At 36.5% G+C, this 16,485-nt stretch overlaps 1 protein-coding gene across 3 annotated transcripts in view; it reads left to right on the top strand.

Annotated features, from left to right (window-relative positions):
• Positions 1 to 16,485, top strand: part of coro2ba (coronin, actin binding protein, 2Ba) — a 46,689-nt gene that overhangs the window by 18,751 nt on the left and 11,453 nt on the right. For 2 of the 3 annotated variants that reach the window (XM_027136969.2, XM_027136970.2), the window contains exon 2: positions 7,256 to 7,456. In XM_027136969.2, coding sequence (XP_026992770.1) covers positions 7,256 to 7,456 — 201 coding nt within the window. Of the gene's footprint in view, positions 1 to 4,885; positions 5,023 to 7,255; positions 7,457 to 16,485 lie in introns of those variants that run through there. The other variant, XM_027136972.2, reaches the window with a different exon arrangement.

A 16,485-nucleotide genomic window follows, 5' to 3' on the forward strand; every position in this document is an offset into this window, starting at 1 on the left:
ACCTGAGCAATTGAGGGTCAAGGGACCTGCTAAGGGACCCAGCATTGGCAGCTTGGCGGACCTGGGATCAAACTCACAACCGTCCGATTGGAAGCCCAACACCTTAACCACTAGGCTAACAAATCTGAGATCACCCAGCAACCTGGAAGGAAACAAGCCTTCAGTGTGGCACCTTAGACCACTCAGCCATTCTGAGTCATGCAGTTTCTGTGGCTAAAGTTTCCTGTGAACAACATCCTCAACTAATCTCAGATGTGACTGACCTCTTTTCTACAATATACACTATATTTAGCGATATTATATATATGAAGAATATTAGATCAGATTATATCTAATCTGAATTATCCTTTCAACATGAGCATCAGGTAAATGAATCATAATTTCCCTCTCGTCTTGTTCATCATCATTTTAACACAGGTTTTGTCATGTACAGTACTGTATGTAACTTATCTCCTGCACAAGAAAACTGATCACCTTCATCTGTGATTTAGATATCAGTAGTCTGGATTCCTACTATGATAGTAGATGTCAAAAAGATTGGATATAATTGCTACTGTCCTTTATTATTCATCATCTGTTTTTGCTAGAAGACAAAGCTCTAATGAATTTGTAGATGTTAAACTCTTGCCAATTCTTCACAGAAAGTTATAACAGCTGGTTCACTTATGTCCTGCAGTAATACATAACATAATGAATTAACCTGTACTGATACAGTTCAGACATGTAACACTATTTAAAAAAGCTCTATTCTTACATATTTGCTATCACACACTAAACCATTTTATGTCCAGGAATATACATTTACACAATAAATTCCACTCATCTTGGAACCATGTCTCAGTTTATTGAGATCAGTCTCTGAGTCCCTGTGGTTAATAAATCAGCATCATTTATTACTCCTTATATGAGTGCATTGTCATCTTCATTCATTATCTTTGGAACTTTCTTGGGTCCACCATTGCCAGGTCTCAGGAAGATTTGCAGCCCAACAACAAAAATCATACAAAAATAAGTAAATCTAACACAAAACATTTAGGCATTGGAAAAGGCAGATGACATTTTTTTTCTTTTTATTTTAAGGGAATCAAGTTCACCATGCTGAAAGCTACTGTTTGATTTGTATATCTGCATTTTATCTTTTTTGTAATTGCCTGGTCTGATCATTGTATCATAATTACCCTTTCTATATTCTATTCTTACAACTGATATGGTTCTGTAGGATAAACCCTGCCTGAGTCTCTATATGATTATTTTTAGTTAGTTACACTTTTTTAGCTTTAGTTACACTTCCTTTAGTTCTTATGTCTGTTCTGGTTGAGTTTGTGGCATGGGTTCCTGGTATAGCCTTTGTGTTAATGTCTCCCAGTGGCAAGTGGGATGTGGTAGCTTACTGGTTAAGGCATTGGGTTGCCAATGGAAAGGCTGTGAGTTTGAATTCCAGGTCCAACAAGCTGCCACTGCTGGGACCCTGAGCAAGGCCCTTAGCCTTCAATTGCTCTGTTGTATTCTTAGATAAAAATGTAAGTTGTTATGGATAAGGACAATTGCATTAGAAATGCTTAGATTGTGTGTGGTATGGCAGTGTCAGCTATCAATAGTGAGCACAATCCACAAAGCACAAAATGTCAGTGGGCACCGTGTTATCTGTCTCTCTCCCAGCTGTAGCTGAGCTTGAGAGAGTAGCTCAGGGTCACGCTGGATCAAAAGCTGCCAAAACAGTCAGAACACTGGATCTATGTTAGTTATCACATGCTGAGAGGGAACACCATCTCCGGAGCCTCTCTATCCTTAAAGGGAAAATAGGGATCCACAGCTGGGACCCTGAGGTCTTTACAAAAGCCCTGAACAGTGGCATAGCAAGGGGCCGATTGCAGCCTAATGTAGGCTTTTCAGTCACTTTTAGTTTTCCGTTCCAAAGACTCAGTACACATGCTTCCTCTCTTGAATTTGAATGGCACTGTATGAAAAAGATTTACTCTGAGTGCTTTCAGAGATCCAGTCATTTTTATGATATGTTCATGAATGATTACAGGATCTGGCAGCCAGCCTGGGCAAGAGTAAATTAGCTCTGTGTTTCAAGGGTTCATCAAATGAGAAATTTTTGGGGTTGTCCATACTGCAACCAAGAGCACAAAGTATTTTCACAGCAAGAAAGATCTGCTTGTTTGTGTTTCAGTGATCAAGCAGGACTTTAGGGTGGTGTTTAGTTTTGCAACTGGTTGAAGATTTTCACGGCAGGTTTGCATAATGATGGAATACAAGATGTTGATAACATATAGGTGATGGAGGTAACATAACAAACATGGAGATTTGGTATTCTCAGAGCATTTCTTGTGAAAATGAACCCTTTAACTGCTTAGTTTAGGGTCACTGCACTGTCCGGCTGAGAGAGAGAGACACAGAGAGAGACAGAGAGAGAGGGTGAGAGTTAAGACAAAAGAGAGAAAACAGCGTAGGAGCACTGACTGCAGGCGAAATGTGGAAAAATAAATAAACCAAGTAAATTCTCAGGAATGTTTTGGCCCACAGTTAGCACACATGTGGAGTCAAACATTTTTCTCATCTTTAAAAATGGTGCATGAGCTTCACACAATAATTTACCCACCTGTGTATACACACCTGCTTTATCATACTATATATTTATATTCTTATGCACACATCAACATAACCTATGCCAATGCTGAAAGGAAGCATATATTATTTCTACTGTCTGCTGGGAATTCGTAATCAATACTGCAGAGATGTCCATCCTGAGGTTCTGTACTCTGTAGTGTGGGTACTCGCACCCTCCTGCAGGAGACCCAGGTTCGTTTTTGTGGTATGTGGTAGCTTAGTGGTTAAGGTGTTGGTCTACTGATCGGAAGGTTATGAGTTCGAAAATATATATCTTTCTGCAATACACTCAGAAATAAGTATGAGCTTTCAAATGCCCCAGGGCTTATGGTTCAAATCCACAGGCTCTCCTCCATGTACTCTGTTTTCCTCTCTCAGTGCAAAGGCATGTGTTGTAGGATGATTGCCATCTCTAAATTGTCCAAAATGTGTGAATGTGTGTGTGTGTGTGTGTGTGTGTGTGTGTGTGTGTGTGTGTGTGTGTGTGTGTGTGTGTGTGTGTGTGTGTGTGTGTGTGTGTGTGTGTGTGTGTGTGTGTGTGTGCGTGTGATTGTGCCCTACAATTGGTTGGAACCCTGTCCAGGATAAGTGGTATGAATAGATGGATTAAAAATGTCCCCAGGGAATAGATAGCTTATTACTTGAATAAGGGAGGAAATTAATTGTGGACCCAATACTGGCCTTATGTCACCATGCAAACTAAATGAATTTTAAATTAATAAAACAGGTTTTTATTTAATTTTTTTTTGGTCAAGGGCCGTTACACTTTAAACTGTTGTCCTTTTCTTATTATTTGGTTCTTCATCTTAAAACATGTTATTTAGTAAAGTCTATGAATTATTCAGTAACTGCAGTACAACTAATAGACAAAACATATGTCTGGAGTTGACAGTTTCTGAGAGTGTAAGAGGTTATGTTGAATTGATCCTTAAATATTCTGTAAAATGAGGTTTGGTACAACAGAAAAACCGCATGTGGGTTTGCTAAGTAAAACTGTCATACCTTCATTACACACTTAAGTATTAAATTTCCCTTTCCTTAAAAAAATGTGTAGCATACAGTGATTTAACTGCCCTAATTTCCCACAGGATGAAGCACAAAAACTCTAATTTAAGATTACTGGGCTGGTTGAAATCTCAGATTTCTTTATTACTTCTTGTACAGTTCCTTTGAGGGAAAAATCTCAATCTCGATATGTTTGCTGTTATTTTCTTTCTCCTTTTTTCAGTTTTTGCAGGATTAACTTTGCTCTTCAAAATGAGTTTCATTTTGTTGTGCTGTTTCAACAGAATCTGTTTTTCTTCTGTAGTCCAGATCTTTTTTCTTTCTTTCTTTCTTTTTCAATGTTGTCCAAGATATTTCTAAAATAATATTGTAATAACTTGATAACGTCTTAAGAATAAATGATCTAGTATAATAATAAAACCTATAACTTCAATTTATGAGAAAATTTGTGATGTTTGATCTGGAATGAAATATCAACAGATCCTCAACTCCATTATAAAATATCTATTAGCCAAAAATCTTGGCTAATAGAAAATCTCTTAAATTTGACTGTAAAAAATAAACATTAAGGTGTTTTCTCAGTAACAAGGGCTCTGAAAATGCTTACTCAAGAGTCAAGAGTCAAGTCAAGAAGCTTTTTATTGTCATTTCAACCATATATAGCTGTTGCAGTACACAGTGAAATGAGACAACGTTTCTCCAAGATCATGGTGCTACATAAAACAAAGACAGGGCTAAGGACATGTAAGTAGTCTTAGCCACATAAAGTGCAACTGTGCAACCTGGTGCAAACAGTGCAGGACAAGACAAGCAAGACAGTGCAGGACAAAAGACAGTGCAGGACAAAAAACAGTGCAGACATTAAGTTACAAGACAATACAAAAAGTACAAAAAATGCAATACACAAAAGACAATAAACAGTAACAGAAACAGCACCGACCGACCGGTGTAAATACTGAATGTTCAAACAATATTTTGTGCAGTAAAAGAATGAACAGCAGCAGGTTCTTAGCAGCAGGTCCTTTGGATTATATATGGAGTTGTGCAAAAAACTACTATGAAATTTTTAGTCAAGACTGCCCCAGCGCACCACTTATTGAAATCCAGGCTTAGTGCTTCCAAAGCAAAGTAATATTTAATAAAGTGTAAAGAAAATCTCTGCAATATTTAGCCAGTACAGTAGTATTGCATCTGGAGCTGTAACAAAGGGAGGGAGGAAAAGAGCAAGGATGGGAGGGAGAGAGGGTGGGTGCAGGAGGAGAAGCCTGGGAGGAAAGAGGAAGACGGAAACCAGTGAGAAGCAATAGGCCGTCTTACTGGATGGTCTTGAAGATCTGGAGGGGATACAGGGTAGTTTTCCTTTTGTGAGGCACAGCTTCAAGATTATAGAAAAGCAGCTGAAAGGTAAGATACTGGGACAGTGATAATTGTCAGCAGTTAGGAAATGTTTACTGTAACACCACCTATGCAGTGGTTTATTAATGGAGACTTCATATTGTGACTGTGATTACAGGGAAGTAACTGATCATGAACAGGATATTTGACTGCTGGGTAGTGTGTGTGTGTGTGTCTGTGTGTGTGTGTGAGGAATGTTTGAGTTAAGGTCTATGATAACACATGAATGCATAGCTTTGTAAGCAGGATGCTTCTCTATAACTCGAGGCCTTTTTGGGATGTTGATCATTTACTAATATACAGGAACACATTGTGTTGTATCGTGTCGGTCAGTTCTCATGACACACACTCACACATTTGTATAACTATCCTTGTGAAGACCTTGATCTGACATTATTATTATAGGTACCTCAACGACCTTTCTTTCTTTCTTTCTTTCTTTCTTTCTTTCTTTCTTTCTTTCTTTCTTTCTTTCTTTCTTTCTTTCTTTCTTTCTTTCTTTCTTTCTTTCTTTCTTTCTATTAATTATTTTAATTTTATTTATAGGGTACAGCCAAATGTCCCACAAAGACAAAACTGTTTAGATATTCAATCATTGCGGTTCCCACCAATACACACACACACACACACACACACACACACACACACACACACACACACCGTAAAGCGAAAGAGAGAAGGAAAGCCCAAATGTCTTGTACTTTGCAGATTAATGTGTCTGACTCTTCTGTCTCCTCTGCAGAGAACCAAATAATTAGCCGCCCCCTCTTTTGCACACTAACTCACATGTTACTGCCAAATTAATTGCAGAGCTCAAGTGTGTGTGGCCCACACACACACACACACACACATACACGCACACACACACACACACACACACACACACACACGCACATGCCATTTCTACCTGTAATCATGAATGATTTCATCCTTGTGAAGGCAAACAGGGACAAAGTGAGATGATAAATCACTGCCACTTCCTCTTGTTCTGTTCTTTAGTATGGGCCAATTGTGTGTGGTTTTAAGCAGAAAAGTCTCAGTCTCCCTCATTAGGGGAGAAATCCTGCTTACACATGGGTTTTCTGGCACTGGGTATGTTTTGGGAGCCTAGATAAGTGTCCTGTAAGTGTGGCAGTAAGCTTTAAAGGTTTTTTAGTATCGTAGGCTGAAAAGGCTTGAAACCTATGTGGAATTAATATAACAGTTTGTGAATGAAATTGGCTGATTTGGCTAATCCTGACCAAAAGTGTCATCAAATTGTTAACTATTCTAATAGTATGTGTGCAAGAAAAAATAATCCTTTACATTTTACACCTTGGTGAATAGATTACATAAGGTGAAAATGGCAAATGTTTAATTGATAAATATAAAGCGCTCCTGCAGGCATGTTTTGGAGGAATGTTGTATTTAAATACTGATTTACATTTTTATTTCTACTAGTTTTAATAGCAGTATCAGTAATACTACTAATAGTTTAAACTGCAGTGTAATAGTGAAACTGCAGTGTAATGGAAGAAACACATTTATTTACTTAAAAAGTGTTAATAATGTAAGCTAATGGTTTGTACTGGCCATTAGGCATGCTGTTTAAACATTTAGATACTACATATTAATCAATATATGTTTTGTGTCTTGTACTCTCTCTCTCTCTCTCTCTCTCTCACACACACACACACACACACACACACACACACACACACACACACACACACCATTGTTAACAGTCCTATATTTATTTTTAATCCAATATTTAATAGGAGGAATGAATGCATGTGTTTAAAAATATTCTTTACTAAACACTAGATCTTTTGTCTTGGGTATAAACATCATTGAACACCTTGTTGTTTATGCATGTGTATCCATGGCTCTTGATTAACTCCATGCTCTGCATATTTTTGGTTTTCCTTGCATTTGTACACTTGGCTTGGCTTATAAGGGGTTTAATTATTGCTTGTTTTAAATAATAATCATTAAATCCATTATAATATGAACCAAATGTGGTTTTCAGTATGTTCCATTGATTGGACTTAACTATTAAATTAACCGAATTTTATACCATTTTAATACAATTCTACATTTTGGTTTATACAAAAAATCTAACAAAAGAAATACACAATTTCCAGTTGTGGGTTTTCTACCTAATGTAGGCAAGCTATTAAAAAGCACTAAACTAAAATAAGTCAGTATTTACGAGTGTTCTAACCCCTTTCTGATCTCCTCCTTTCCTGTTTGTGCTCTGCAGATGTCATGGCGCCCGACCTACCGAAGCTCCAAGTTTCGAAACGTCTATGGCAAAGTTGCCAACAGGGAGCACTGCTTCGAAGGGATCCCCATCACCAAGAATGTCCATGACAACCATTTCTGCGCCGTCAACAGCAAGTTCCTGGCCATAGTGACAGAAAGCGCCGGAGGAGGGGCCTTCATCATTATCCCAGTCACTCAGGTAACCTCAAACAACAACAGCTACCACTGAGCTGGCATCAGCTTTCTGCATGAGCATTTGTCTGCTAGTCAGGAGTGAATGAAAATCAGCACAATGGGAGAATTGAATTACTCCACAGATCTACACTGAACTGGTGGCACACTTAAGTGTAAAAGCTACAGCACCAACGGTTTTATAGATCCTCTCACAATTGTGTGGGTTGTACTTGTATCCAAACTCCAAATAACAGTCAAGTGTCTGCAAAACTGAAACACAGTTCAGAGGATGTATGTGCTTGTACCAGAAATGGTTTCTGTCTGGTCCAGGACTTAATCTGGTGCCACATTCCATTTAATGAAAGCAAACATATCCAGTATATACTGTGGATTATGGTTAAGTGCTTTAGCTTCATAAAGGAATATTATTTAGAATCCTCTTTCCAATAGGACACTAGATAAAACCTTTAAGAAAAGTTTATTTGAAATGATGCAGTAGAAGAAACATAGTATGTTTTCAGAAAGAATCATTTGATTAATGGATCTGTAGAAGTTTTCTTCGGCATGTCAGAGATCTGAATAAATCCTGTTGTAAATCGTGCCATTTTTGTGGAAGGAGAGAACCTAGAGAACCTATACTGGTCTCTTTACCATGTACAGCTCTGAGAATATCTAATCTTTTATAAAAACCAATATAAAAGTTATAAATAAGTGCCATGTAGCGTTCTAGACAGCACCTTCAAGTCCATACCCTATGGACTTATATTCAATTCAATTCAATTCAATTCAATTCAATTCAAGTTTATTTGTATAGCGCTTTTTACAATTGACATTGTCTCAAAGCGGCTTAACAGAACATCAACATAGAACAAAAGGTTAATTAAAAGAATAATATAAAGATTAATAGAATACAAAATTCAAGATTAATATTAGATATATTTAAATGTGTATTTATCCCCATATATACAGTATATAGATAGATAGATAGATAGATAGATAGATAGATAGATAGATAGATAGATAGATAGATAGATAGATAGATAGATAGATAGATAGATAGATAGATAGATAGATAGATAGATAGATAGATAGATAGATATGGGGATACCTTTGACTCTACCGCCATACTGACAATAAAAAAAACAAACAAGCTCCACATTTTGAGCCTGAACTCAGATTACTGTCTATGCAAAGCTTTACATGTTTTCCCTATTTATTTGCATGGGTTCTCTGGTTTTCTCCCACCTCACATTACATGTGAATGAGTGTGTGTATGTGTATATATGTGAATGGTGCCCCGTGATGGAGTCCCAGTAAGATTGTATTTCAGCCTCATGCCCAGTTGCCATTGCCACCCAGGCTCTGGATCCACTGCAACCCTGACCAAGATAAAGTGCTTAATGATTACATATCAATAATATTATTCATGAGCGAAGTCTGAAGGTACCTTTCAGTCCAGATCCAGACCTTAAATCATCCATCAGCAGAAAATTCCTCAGTCAGAGCAAAAAGACTGACAATGTCTATTACAGTAATCTCTGCCTTTGCGATGGGTCAAATTAGACCTAAATAACCTTCTGGCCTTCTTTTTGTGGCAAGGAAGACAAACAGAGCACAGAGATTATGGACAGAATGAGCTTTGTAATTAAGGCTGAGAGAACACAGAGCTCTATTTAAAGAACTTCAGAAAGCTTTGAGATGCAACATTTATTTTAGACATGATGCTTAGATTTTCAGACTAATTCTACAGCTGTCATGGGGACAAAAGTAAAACAGCCCAACCAAGTACTATTTTTATATCCGGAGCCTTGTGATCATAATAGAATAAATCAGCGTGATCAGCCAACGTGATCAGAGTGTAAACTGAGCATGTACAGTATATTCATGTCTTCAAAGAGACAAAGATCAACAACAGGCCATTTACAGATGACAGTATGATCCTGATTGTAGTCTCTCTCCATCCATCTTGCACTGTTTTCTCCATGGTCCTGTATCCGGTCACGCTACAGTGGCCATTGGGTCATGCTCTCAAGCCAAACTATCAATGGCACTTTTGTGACAAGCGCTCAAAGTCACATAGCTGATGTGTTGTGCAGCGGGACGGCTCTTCTGGGGCTTTGTCCCATCAATGAGCTCATTCTGCAGGGCGTCTACCACCGGCTGGGTTCTCAGGCCTTTAGCTGGAGGATGGCATGGTGAGAGTAGTGTTGCTGTTTAGGTCTTATTAGGATGCTCCACAGGAGTTGTGACTAATCTCTTGCCCAGTTGTTAAATCCAGTCTCTGATTCTCTCTCTCTCTTTTTTTTCTTTATTTAAAATCTTTTTTCTTTTGGTTCATTCTCTCCCTCTTTTGACTGATTTTTGCAATCTTTTCTTCAGTCTCTTTATAACCTGAATATACAAAAGAATAATTACTCCGAGTAGAACTATTATTGTTAAAATAGATTTTATGTAGTTCTTTCATTAGTGAATGATCTCTTTGGCAAAGACTAAAGACTGTTCTTATAGAAGTCATGTCCTTAATACAAGTTGTGTTCTTACTAAAGTTTTGAAGAAATACCCCAAACCCTAAAGTTCCTACTGTACAATCCAATCAAACGGAATACATTAATCCAATTATTTATATTCTGTAACCTATTCATCTTACTTAGAGTTGCAATGGGTCCAGAGCATATCCCAAGAACTCCTGGGCTTTAGTATAGACAATCCTTTCAGTGGCAAGTTTTTGGGAGGTAGGAGGAAACCGAAGACCCCTAATGATACCCACAATGAAACACGTTGTTCTTGTCAGATTGTTTAGTTTTGTAGTTTATTTCAGCTGTCTGTTGTAGTTTAAATAAAACTACAAGAGACAGCTGAAATATGTTTTTGTTTTTCTGTGCCTTGAATTGAAGTTCCCTGTGTGACTTGATTACCCGTGTCACCACCTTCATTTTGTTTGTCTTGTCAGTGTTAATCGATAAGGGATTAATCCTGCCCAATTTAGCATATGCAGTCTCTCTTTCTGAAAGCCAAAACCAATCCTTACTGCCCTAAGAACTGGCCTAGTGGTCCCCATGAACCAATTTTCTTTAAGCTATCTAGTAGTTAACTAGATACTGTAGCTTAATCCTGCTTGATTCACTTACAGAGCCAGGGATAAATTAATGGAGTTGATAATGGTTATAGCTACAATAGCAGTAATCTTTAGATAGGTATGATGCTATGTATCTTTGGTGCTCTGTTTCTAATCAGAGACTTTTAGAAACCAGTAGGACAATTATAAATCTCAAGAAATCTATTAAATAAGTCTAGTATGTCAGATGTCTCACAATAACAGATTTTGGAAATATATATAAATATATATATAAATTTTATATAAATAAATTTTGGAAAATTCTTGTAAATATGCTTGTGGATTTATGGGTCTAAAGGTATATTCTGTCAGCATGCATTAACAAACTTGAATTCAAAGTCACTATCTAGTCTCAAATTATTAACCTCCTACAACCTGGTGTCCACATACGTGGACATCACTGCATCTAAAATGCAAGGCCAAACCAAAACTCGGGTCTTAGGAGGTTAAATACCTGTTATGTCTCTAACACCAGAGCTGACTTTTAACTCGCTTGCTGAGTTTTCAAGACTGAATAGTTTCCTTGAGAATGACCATATGTCAAAAAGCTCTGAAGGTAATTCTAAATTAGTGAACTAGGCACATGGATTAAATCTTGCTTATGTACAGAGAACTACTGAACAGAGTCCCATGTGTGACAGGAATATGGCTCAGATTATGAAATGGAAATTACATGCCCATACTGTCATCATACAGCCAAAAGAAGGAAAAGGGAAAGGAAAAATACCTAAAAATGGACAAATGGCATGTATGATGATGATGTCATTCAAAATGATTTAACCATCAGACGTTTGGTAGCAGCCATATATAGAGACATTAAGCATAAAAAGTTATAGCATAATAATAGCATAATAATACTGAACTACTGCAGTTAAATTCAACTGTAACTAAATCTTTGCCATGTGAATGCACTAAGACATTATTCCTAAGACATTATCACCCAGAAAAACCTCACAGATGCTCTTTGAGCTATAAGGAGGGTCTCTGTTGATGGACACAAGCATGTTGCTGCACACTTTCATACCCAGAATAAATTTTTTCAGCAGAACCATCAGGACACCCACACACATTAATATTAAGATTTGGTACATCCTTAAAGTGTATTAAAATACGCAGATTTATTGTTACACACAATTTTTCCAAATGGTTTGTTGTTAACACTGTAAAAAAAAAGCTCTAAAAAGCACTAAAGTAAAAACATAAATAAATAAATAAATAAATAAATAAATAAATAAATAAATAAATAAATAAATAAATAAAACATAGTTTTTCATTTAGACAGGTCACTAGATAGATCACAAGAATTCAAGATACGTAAAATTTGAGGTTTGAAGATTCTGCTTTTGTTCTTCTCTGTTGTTAGAAAGTATTTAACTGATCTAATAAAAATAAAAAAAACAGAAATAGTAATGATACAAGTTTGTTTTTGCATGCAACTATGGAAAAGATGCCTGGTTGAAAAAACAAACTACTTCTTAAAATTACTGTTCAACTAGAAAAAAATGTATTGTGCAAAACCTAGTAGGGATTTGAATTGGAAAATTGTTGCGATTGGTAAATTTATTATTGTTTATTGTTGAATGCTAACGAATGTTCATCTTCAATCAAGCTTAATAGACGTTATGATGCTAAACTATTTTTGAGTCCTATTAAACTCAGCTTTATTTTAACATTCAGTTTTGAATACCCTGAAAGACACCAAGTATTTAGAAGTAAAGGACTTCCCAAGTAATTATTGATTAAAAACCATGCTAATCATACTGCATAAGTCTTGCATACAGACTGTAAAACCCGACAGTAAGTCCAGACCAGGGAAAGTGCCAAATCAAAATCAACCTCCACATTTTCCATCACACTAATGTCAATTTTTCTCCAAGCTTTACTGCCAAACTTTGGTTTCTTGACGTAAAGTGGATATATGGAGCAGATTTAATCAGTCTTAAACCATTTCATCACTTAGTTTGAAGTCCACCATGATGTGCCATTGAGGCACATACAGTATACCGTCGATCCGGCTGAGAGGAAAGAAGCAGAGTGTTAATTAGCAGAAAGTGTGACACAACTTTCCAGTCTCCTGTTTGCTTCCTGCTTGCAGCGCTCCTCTGCTTTGGTTACTAGAAAGCATTACGTTATGGAGATTCTTGTGGAACTGTGCGTTGTGTGTGGAGATTGTTAGCACTAATTATTAGATCCTAATTTAAGGATATTAAATCTACTACAAATTCAAATCCAAACAAATCTTAGCCAAGCAAACAAAATGATGAAAATGTTATAATTTAATTTTATTGTAAATCAGATGTAGTCACTCCAAAGCGGTGAATTTCATCATCTCCCTTTAAGCCCATGGATGTTGTGGTGCATGATGTGAGGCTTCCAAAGTTTTCAAAACCTGGTGCACCAGAGAGACATGTATCAGCTCTGGACAAATTATTTTATTGGCAGTTTCTAGAAAGTTAAGAGAACTTTTGAGTGTTCTTTCTTAAAAAAAAAGTGAGGCCATCTTTAATGAGGAAAACTAAATGAGAAGGCAGTGAAAATTTTAACAAATAATGCGGCATCCAAGTGCATTTCAAGCTATTACATGAGACATACATACTGTAATAAACATGCTGCATGTTTCCACTAACAGTCAAGAGCGTGATGGTGGTGAAAAAAGATCACTGGGTTCAGGGTGAGTGCTAGTCTTTGGAACTCCTTACAAGAACCCAAATACCCAAATATTAGATTAACTCAAAATAATAATAATGGTGTATAATTCCCTCTAGTTTCACACATGTAGGTGACAAAATGCTTGTAGTTATCTTTTGCAAAAACTGCCACTTTTAATTCTGATAAGAAGCTTATCAGTGAGAAAAATGTGATGCTTCATAATAGCTTCATTCATACAGTAGATAGCAAAGGTACTAAATACATACATTAACCAAAGGCACCAATGTCCTTTGCTACTGTTATTTTCTTCCCAGTTAATTAGAGAAAAATTAAGAAAATCTTGATTCAGATGTCTCTTATCCCTTATCTCCAAAGATAAAATTGAATAACAAGAAGAAACATAAGGCATCACATTATATACAATCAAAGGCCAAAGAGAAAAAAATAAGACTATTAATGTGAAAGAGCAGAGACTGTTTCTAAACTTTAACTAACCTCAAAAGAGTCATAAGTTTGCAGTCATGCAATACAGTTTTATTGATGAAAAAATGTCCAGCTTGGAATAATGTTATAACATACTGAACTGGTCAAACAGGAAGACTATCACTGTCACCTGGAAAATTATTCCCCGGTTTCTAACCACCTAAATGTTTACTTAAAAATAACATGTTTATTATGTAGCATTGTTATCAGAAATTCAAAAACATCTTCTCTTCTACCAGCTTGTCATGACCTTCTACCAGCTTGTCCAGATCAGCCTGTGTATCTGTAGCTAGCGTGCTGTCACACCAAAATGGATTTTTCAGCAGGGTTTGCTATTGTTAGCAATAGATCGTTCAAATACAAAAGGCATTTACAATCTGGCCTGCTAGGTTAATATGAATCAGTCCGGTTTATAGGCACTCTGTTCTTTACTGTAGACTGGATCTCAGTAAAAGTGTTATATAGACTTGGATCATGTTAGCTCTTTGTATTTATCACAGATGTTATAAAGTAGGGAAAATTGTTCAGGCTTTATGGTCTTATATCGCAGGGGCTTTCCACATATAAAGATGGAAATGCTACATGTTGGACATATACTGAAGTAATTGCTTAATACAATACTTATTATATTAAGGGAAAGGGCAAATTTTATAACATAAATCAACATAGCATGTGCCTGACAAAACTAAAGACTGACAATAGCTTTTAATACTTATTAAATGGAATGGTTTAGCGACTAGCTAGCTAGCAATATATGTTATTTGCAAGCACACTTTACACAAGCACTATGTGAAAAAATGAATTCAAAGGATGGCTAACAAAGTGCCCTTTACACTGCTAGATGCTCACTGGCTAGCTAATACAAGAACGTATAACATGTTACGGTTAGATATTTACAGATTTATATCCACATTAATTACATTTGTAATGAGAAAGTCAAGTTTAATGCATTATTAACTTTCAGTGCAATGAAAAGAGTCATAACTTTGCAGTCATGCTATCCAGTATCCTTGCTGAAAAATGCTGAATCCTTGCTGAAAAATCCAGTTTGGCCTAATGTTACAGTATAACAGATTGAGCTGGCCAAACTGTCACCTGGAAAGGTTTTCTCCAGTTTCTATGGCCTGTTATTCCCAGAAATTCTGTGCCCTGTGTAAATTTGTATACTTTTATTATTCAAATGTTTAGTGTATGCTAATTAAACAAACAAGAAAAAACTATTCACCAAGGTATTATCACTTGATCTGTCACATGACTCGTCACTGCGATCTCATTTCCCAGTTGTTCTCAATCTCTAGTTTTCTGCAAATAGTTCACACCAGAAATCTCAGCACAGTTTTACTCCTAGCTACACACCAGTAATACACCTACTATATGCCCTGAGTTATAAACTTTTTTTTTAAATAATGCTTTATCAAGTATTCATTTAAAATTCATAATTTAAAAATCCATTTATTTATTTATTTATTTGTTTGTTTGTTTGTTTGTTTGTTTGTTTGTTTGTTTATTTTCAAAACCAAAGTAAGTGGCTGCTAAGGAGTCACATTTTGGTTTACTGGTGAAAATGTATTTGGGAATATGCTCATTTATATAAAACTGATCATTGGTGTATGTTTTGCTGTATGTTTATTTTGAATAATCAAATTTTTCTGGGGAAAAATCAACGAGCATATTGAATTTCTTGAAATCTCATAACCTTAACCAAACCATGATCTTATAAGAATAACTGTAACCCATAAAAAAAAAACAGCAGCTGCTTTGTTGTTGGCAAAGCTGACAAGCTATAAGTCTAGACTCATTGTGCTACTGTAATTACAGTAATCATGCAGATTTTCTTTGTAATCTGTAGTACGACCCATAGTAAGGGGTGTTGACTGAATTCTCAGACAGCTGTGAGGGTAAAGTAAGTATGTGTGTGTGTGTGTGTGTGTGTGTGTGTGTGTGTGTGTGTGTGTGTGTGTGTGTGTGTGTGTGTGTGTGTGTGTGTGTGTGTGTGTGTGTGTGTGTGTGTGTGTGTGTGTGTGTGTGTGGAGGAAAAGCTGGTCTCTGGCCAACACATCTGTGACACTGTCTCTGTCTTCTTCTTCCTCTCTTCTCAGTTCTTAAAGAATTAAGTTTGGGGTTAATTGACACAAAAAAGAAAAGAAAAGAAAAGAAAAGAAAAGAAAGAAAGAAAGAAAGAAAGAAAGAAAGAAAGAAAGAAAGAAAGAAAGAAAGAAAGAAAGAAAGAAAGAAAGAAAGAAAGAATTATTTTAGTGCATAAAAACTTAAAGTAAGAAAAAAATGATAAACACAAAAACATGTCACATGAGGTAGAAGAGAAAACAACAGAGACACATTTGGGATGTTGGTGCTCTCTCTCCCAGGCTCTTTGTCTTCACCCTGTAACTGGGTGTCTCACAGGAAATCCCAGCATCCTCTTAGACAGTCCCATCCTGTCTGTCCCCCAGTCATCCTGCTATCGTCCATCCCCCATTTCAGCTCAGTGGACCCCCTGATGAGCTGTATGGTGTGTGAGTCTTTAGTAAAATGGTTACACTGTTAAATATAAAGTCTAGATAAGTACAGAGCAACGTACAATGGAGCAAGCAGTTATATAGCCAGTGGCGGTGGGTTTATTACATATATCACAGTGCTTTGCCACCGATTCTTATTTTCATCTATTAGTGAATGGCAGGTCACATTATCATACTGTTTATAAGTGTAGCTTTATAGTATAATACATTTAATATTATGGAACATCCATGAAAGAAGCTAGCTCCTGTTCACTTACATTATAGCAACTGTAAACATCTTTTATTACCAGT

The sequence above is a fragment of the Tachysurus fulvidraco genome, chromosome 1, assembly GCF_022655615.1.
Source record: "Tachysurus fulvidraco isolate hzauxx_2018 chromosome 1, HZAU_PFXX_2.0, whole genome shotgun sequence".
NCBI classification, from domain to species: Eukaryota; Metazoa; Chordata; class Actinopteri; order Siluriformes; family Bagridae; genus Tachysurus; species Tachysurus fulvidraco.